The sequence below is a fragment of the Lepidochelys olivacea genome (genome assembly GCF_965140295.1).
Source record: "Lepidochelys olivacea isolate rLepOli2 genome assembly, chromosome: 5".
NCBI lineage: Eukaryota > Metazoa > Chordata > Testudines > Cheloniidae > Lepidochelys > Lepidochelys olivacea.
This window is the reverse complement of record NC_140415.1, coordinates 23,552,420-23,559,584: the sequence shown is the minus strand read 5'-3', so window position 1 is coordinate 23,559,584 and position 7,165 is coordinate 23,552,420. Positions and strand designations below refer to the sequence as shown.

General features: G+C 51.6%; 1 protein-coding gene across 1 annotated transcript; it reads left to right on the top strand.

The window, feature by feature from the left end:
* Window positions 1-681: 681 nt before the first annotated feature.
* Window positions 682-6,168, top strand: LOC311521342 (endogenous retrovirus group K member 9 Gag polyprotein-like; the record flags this gene model as incomplete). Its single annotated transcript, XM_084629623.1, has 4 exons — window positions 682-1,483; window positions 2,153-2,205; window positions 4,106-4,172; window positions 4,945-6,168. 3 exons carry the CDS (start codon window positions 682-684, stop codon window positions 4,133-4,135), a joined length of 885 nt encoding a protein of 294 aa, XP_084485749.1. The 3' UTR covers window positions 4,136-4,172; window positions 4,945-6,168.
* Window positions 6,169-7,165: the final 997 nt, after the last annotated feature.

The window sequence follows — 7,165 nt, the reverse complement described above, 5'->3', positions numbered from 1 at the left end:
CACCTCACCCGGCAAGGGTTTCAGACGCGTCACTCATCTGCTTCGCGGATCCCAGTGAGTATTTTTTGTTGTGGTAAGTATGGGAAGCTCCCTCTCTGCTTTGCAAGTGCAACACCGCAATGAGCTACAGTATTTGCTGCGTAAGGCTCAGCATGACTGCCCCTCTCGAGAACTCACTCTCCTGCTACAGGAGGTGAGTGCCCAATGCCCGTGGTACCCTGAAGCCGGAACCCTTAAGCTAGCGGACTGGGAGCGGTTGGGCCAGACATTGCACAAAGAGCCTCGGGCGCCCATGCAGGCTTTACATGCCTGGCACCTCTGCCGCGACGCGATACAGCGTGTCGCCTCGGAAAGGCCCTCCCTCGCGCCAATAGAGAGGCTGGTGATCTCGCCACTCCCATCCGCTCCTGCAGCCATCCCCCCTCCTGGCGATGCAACACAGCGTGTTGCCTCGGAAAGACCCTCTCCCGTGCCAATAGAGGGGCTGCCGATCTCGCCACCCCCGTCCGCTCCTGCAGCCATCCCTCCCCCTGCTTCGCCCCCAGTGCATCAATTACTGCCACCTCCTTTGTCTTCCCCTCTGGAGCTGGTGAGTGGTCACCATCCCACCGTGGGGCCCCATGCTCCGGGGCCCCCCGGGGGGTCATCCGCGTCTGCTCAGGGCTTTCGCTGGTGCAACAAATGGTTCACACAGCGAAGACTCGCCCAGATCTTACAGCAGAGGAATTAGCTGATCTGGTCTCAGTTTGCCCAGTGACCTGGCAGGATGATGGCCAGGGCAACCAGCTTGCAAACTGGGTCAGTTTGCCTTACTCAGTGTTCAGAGAGGTAAAGAAAGCGATTCGCGAGTTCGGCCTCACTAGCACGTATGTACGTGGTCTCCTTGAAGGGCTAGGTACTGGGTACACCCTGGTCCCTGAAGATTGGAAGGCGCTGTTGCGCATGATGCTGACGCCCAGTCAGTATGTTATTTGGCTTAGTGAGTATCGGCAGATGGCGGAACGCCAAGCCCAGGTATATAGAGAGCAAGGTGTCACTTATGAGCAGTTAGCAGGGGAGAGCCCGTTTGCTACCGTTCAGATGCAGTCTCAACTCCAGCAGGCTGTCTTCCCCATTATTTCTGCCTGCGCCCAGCATGCTTTCCAGAAGGTCCCGGATTCAGGCAAGCCTACCAAAAGCTTTGCCAGTATCCGTCAGGGTGCATCAGAGTCCTTTATGGATTTTACCAACAGATTGCAGGAGGCTATCCTCCGACAGGTGGATAACCCTGCGGCAGCTCGGGAGATTCTGTTAAAAATGGCGGTTGAAAATGCGAACGAGGATTGCCGCTGTGCTCTCCAGGCAGCACAAGCCGCTGGCGTTCTAGAGCTGTCGGACATGCTGCGGGCATGCCAAAACATCGGCACACAAGCACATAAAGCTGGGGTTCTGGCCGCCGCCCTGCGGAAAAGCAGGAAGGATGGGAAGCGTTGTTATCGCTGTGGTAAGGAGGGTCACTTTCAGCAGGAGTGCCACTCATCGACGGCGCCCGCCCGCCCCTCAAAGAAGTGCCCCAAGTGTCGGAAGGGCTATCACTGGGCTAATCAGTGTCGTAGCGGGTCGGGAAACCGCTCGACAGGTCCCCCCCTAACCCACGACCAAACAGGGGTGTTCCCCACTCAAACAACTGTTCCTCTGCTTTAAAATCCATAGACTTCATGAGGGCAGCGACTGCCGGAAGTGCAGGGCTTGATTTGATTATGCAGGAGGACGCTGATTTTCAGTTGCCGGGGGAGGTTTGCGCCATACCTACACAGGTGACGGGACCTCTCCCTGCCGGATTTGTGGGTCTGGTTCTCCCTCGCTCACACGCTGGGAAACAGGGTTTTTTTGTCATCCCAGGGGTCATTGACGCCGATTACACCGGCATTATTAAGGTTCAGATGTGGACCCATCTTCCGCAGTTGCTCCCGCGTGGACGGTCAATTGCGCAATTGATTTTAGTCCCCTATCAGGTGCCAGCTGCAGAGGATCAAGCCCGGGGTGGAGGCGGCTTTGGATCTGTCTCAGTTGCCGTCTCACAACACGTCCTCTCAACTTGTTGCTCTAACAATGTCGCTCCACCCCTCGAAACCTCAGTTAACACTTCTTTTAAATAATTTTCCTTTTACAGGGCTGGTGGACACTGGAGCTGACGTTACGGTGATTCGTGATCAGGACTGGCCGGTCAGTTGGCCAACAGTTCCTTCTAAAGAGTTGTGGGGGATCGGGGGTAGCAAATCCGGGCGCCAAAGTTTGTCTTGGGTCACGGTCTCTAAACCAGGAGGCCGTGCCCTTGCTACGATCTGCCCTTTTGTGCTCCCTGTCCACCTCAATATTTGGGGCCGTGACTTACTTGTAAAGCTGGACACCACCCTCGATATTAATATATAATGGCCCAAAACCCTCCCCCATCCACCTTGCCCTCCGCATTACCATTGGTATGGCAATCCTTAGAGCCCGTATGGATTGACCAGTGGCCCCTCCCCCTAGAAAAGCTGAAAGCGCTTCATTCACTTGTGCAACAACATTTGCATGCACAGCGCTTGGAGAGCTCCACTAGTCCCTGGAACACCCCAGTGTTCGCTATTAAGAAAAAATCTGGTGCATGGCGGCTGTTACACAATATAAGGGAAATAAATAAATGCATCTAACCCATGGGCCCCTTGCAGTTTGGGTTGCCAAACCCGAATTTAATTCCTCAAACCAATCAGCTTTGTGTGTTAGATTTAAAAGATTGTTTTTTCACAATCCCCCTTTGCCCGCAAGATCGCAAAAAATTCGTGTTTACGGTGCCAGAATATAATAATCAGCGACCCTCTCAAAGGTATCAGTGGAAGGTCTTGCCCCAGGGAATGCAAAATAGTCCAACCTTGTGTCAGTTTTTTGTGGATTGGGCCCTTGCCCCTTTTCGTGCCCAATACCCCACACTAAAGATCTACCATTATATGGATGATATTTTGCTTAGTGGTCCCCAGGTCACGGCACAACAGCTTGAATATTTGTCTCAGATTCTTGGCCAGAATGGCCTGTTAGTGGCACCAGAAAAAATCCAACGCTCTTATCCCTACCAATATCTCGGGCATAAGGTTTTACAAACCTATGCTGCCCCTGTTCGCCCGGAAGTGGTCCTATCCCAACCCCTAACCCTTGTTAAATTACAACAAATTTTGGGTCATTTAAATTGGATTCGACCCTATTTCCGTCTCCCCACATCGATGCTGCAGCCGTTGTTCGAGCTCCTACCTGGAGCTCGGGCACCGGGCGCAGTTATTGCCATCACTGAGGAGCACATTGCCTGCATTCGACAGATCAATGCAATGTTGAGTCAGCAGTTTGCGGATAGACTCACTGAGGTTCGTCCCCTGCGGTTAGTTCGCCTTGCCACCCCTCATACGCCTACTGCGGCTCTGTTTGTACCTCGTACAGACACAGCCGTCTCTATCATAGAGTGGATATATTTGTCTTCCACTCCTCCTCAGAACATTTATCCTTATTTAGACACCCTGTCCGACCTTTTTCGTAAAGCCCGCCACCGTGCAGTGCAACTCACAGGCACTGATTTAGTTGCCATTGTTTTCCCCTTATCACGTAGTGAATTTGATTTCTTGTATCACACCTCCTTGGCCTGGCAGGTTGTTCTTTGTGATTATGTGGGAGAGATTTCTTATAATCCCCCAAAAGATCCTTGGTTGGTGATCACACAAAAGGTGCCACTAATCGTACATCGTCTTAGCTGCTCTCGACCTATTGTTTCAGCTATCACTCTTTTTACTGATGGCTCTCCACATTGCGGTGTCGTCACCTATCAATTAGGTGACCCCCCTCATTGGCATGCTCGTTTTACACTGCCCCAGCGTTCCGTGCAGCGCTCGGAACTAGCTGCTGTTATTTTGGCCTTTCAATTTTTTGCTGATTGTCCCTTTAATTTGATTGTGGACACCCATTATGTTTATCAGGTAATTGATCATTTACCCCTTGCCCTCATTACCCCTCAGGTCGATGCGGACCTTCTTTGCCTGTTTTTGTCCTTACAGTATCTCCTCACCACTTGTAATTTTTCTTATTTTGTTGCTCATTTTCACAGTCATACCCCTCTGCCTGGGCTACTTACTGAAGGCAATGCGCGCGCCGATCGTGCATTACGTGGTCAGGTAAATTCCCTCTTTTCTGACCCCATTGAAAGCCATTCTTTTTTTCATCAGTCTGCCTCTGTTTTGGCCTGACAGTTTCACATTCCTGCTGATCATGCACATTCTATTGTTCATTCCTGCTCCCACTGTGCCGCTGCTGCCCCTACCTTTTCTTATGCCATTAACCCCAGAGGTACCGCAGCGAATCAGCTGTGGCAAATGGATGTAACTCCCGTGCCACAATTCAGCCCCTATTCGTTTTTACATGTTTCCATTGATACCTATTTGGGATTCCTCTGGGCGACCCCACAGCGTGGGGAAGCCACTCCCAAAGTTATTCACCACTTGCTAGCCTGTTTTGCTCTTATGGGTTGCCAGAGCCAGATAAAAACGGATAATGCCCCAGCCTATTGCTCCACAGCCCTCTCCACCTTTTGTGCCCAATGGGACGTCCGTCTAAAACACGGGATCCCTTATAATTCCACAGGCCAAGCCATTGTTGAACGTGCAAATAGCACGCTAAAAACCTTGCTTGACAAACAATTAAAACAAGGGGAGCTGCGTCTCCGAAACTTAGGAGACATTCAGCAACAATTGCATGTCCTTTTGTTTACTTTAAATAATTTAACACCGAATACAGATCAGCAGACCCCCGCAGATCAGCATTTTCATAAGTCCGAGGTACTGGAAAGACCGCGTGTCTATTACCGTCAGCTGCCCGATCCGCAATGGTTGGGTCCAGTACTTTTAATTACTTGGGGTCGGGGATATGCTGCTGTGTCTCTCCCTGCAGGACCGTTGTGGGTTCTGGCCCGGTGTGTGCGACCGGCACTGAAACAGCACGGTGTGGGACCAGGGGCTGTCGAACCCCATACCGGAGTTTCAGCTGACCTTGGAGGAGAACGTGGTGCCTCCCGGGTCGACAATGGCAGGACAGAGACGGAGGAGATGTAGCATCCCAAGCCAGCCTGTGACATGGGGAGCAGTGAAAGCATTGGTCGCCGCAGCTCAACGAAGACTGGCAGCAAACCAACAGCCAGAGACTCCTGAGACTCTGTTTGTGGCCATTCTCGCCCAAATCACTGCTAATTCTGTATTGATTGTGTGCCTTATGTGCCTGCTATTTCCTGTAGGGGTTGACTCGGGAGCGCCTCCTCCGTTACGGGCCCAAATGACGTATAACCTATGGGAAAGATTGGCTTCAATAGCAAATGTTACCCACTTTTGTTTATTTGATTTTGTAGCAGCTGAAGAATTGTTAGGTACGTGCCTTATTCCAGGATGTCATCACCCTGAGGAAACAGGGAATGAGATGATGCTCGCTGCCTACGCGAACCTCTCTTCTCAGTACTCTAGCATGGCTAATTGGGGCCCGGCCAACTACACTTTACCTTCTTGGGCTTATTTTTTGCTGTTGCTGTGTGCAATGTATTTCCTTTTTATTAAGGCTTTGTCGAGACCTGCCCTGGCAGGCTCCACGAGTTATGACCTTGTCTGTCCGGGAGTTAATTGGCTTGCAAAAGCAAATTGATGGCTACCATGAGATGGCTGAGCACAAATAAACAAAAAAGGAGGGGATGTAGCATTCATGCAAGGTTCATGCACTTGGCAACATTCAGGGCACACCCGGAGTGTTGTGTAGGAGCAGTGCACACATGGCTCCTCTCAAGGGCATGAACCTTGGAAACTCGCCCAGAGGACATGAACCGTGGGAAGCCTCCCAGGACTGGGCTCAAGGCCCGAGAGCAAGGAATGCAGTAGATAGATATTGGTAAATAAGAATATTAAACAAAGCCAGTGTATTCCTTTTATCTGTTGGAGTATGTAATGCACGGGGGGAGAGAAAGAATAAAAGAGAGTGTGGAAAGCTGACAGGAGACCAGCCCATTGGGAGACCAGCCTGCTTGCTTGCTTAAAGCCTTGTTCTGTCTTGTATTTGGACCGCAACAGGGCGCGAGTAACTGTTTTGCCTCTATCGCGGCGTGAGACCCCGCGGCCAGACTAGTTCCCCGGACATAATCAGATGGATGTAGTGAGGGGGGGACCAAGGCTTCTGCGGGGGGGAGCAGGCCCCAGGCCTCCATGGGGTGGCAGGGCTGGCTTGGGGGTCGGGGGGTGGGAACCAGCACTCACTAGCAGCGCGGCTGGGGCCAGGTCGCTGTACTCCCGCTGCTGTGAGTGCAGCCCCGGCCCTGCTGCAGAGCTCAGAGGAGTGGGGGCAGGGAAGGAGTGGGGCGGAGCAGGAGCCCTGGGGAAGAGCTGGAGCAGGGGCTGGAGCAGCATGCAGCTGCACAGGGCACCAGGAAATTTGGAGCCCCAAAGTTCCTGGTGCCCTACGCAGCTGCAACTTTGCATATGGGTAAGGATGGCCCTGATTTTAGCAGTGATTTTAACATTCCAATCATGCAAATCTCCCCCCCCCCAGGGTTCAGCAATCCCAACTGGGTAAACTTATGCTCAGAAATGAGCAGTTCCAATTCCTCTTGTTTATTACCCAGGCTCGTAGCACTGGTACATAGGCAATTAAAGAATTTCTTCTCTTTAAGTTCTTGTGTCTTGATTAATTTTGCTCTCATCACCTCACTTTTATGCTAAATAAGTGCTTATTTGTTCCTTCTTTTCACCCTTTTTGTTGCTAGTCTAGCCAGCCTTTCTCCAAGAAGATTGGTTCCCCTTCTGCTGAGATGGAAGCCATCTGAATTCTACAGTCCCCTCTCCTCATTGAAGGTAGACCAATGTTCCACAAAATGAAAACACACTCTACTTACTGTATCGGGTTGGATTGCAGAAACCCCCTGGAAGTTGCCACTTGATGTGTCAAGACTACTTCTGCCCCTGCTTTCCTGCCCAGTCAGCTTAGGACTTCAGTGCCCTCCCTGGTTTGAGCCAGGCCCGCTGTCCTGCTGCAAACCCAGACCCAGGTCTGAACCACATCCCCTAACAGCTGTAGGCTCAATTGAAAGCAGCTTACAGAAGTGTTCCTGTCTTTAATACTCAGATGCCCAACTCCTAAT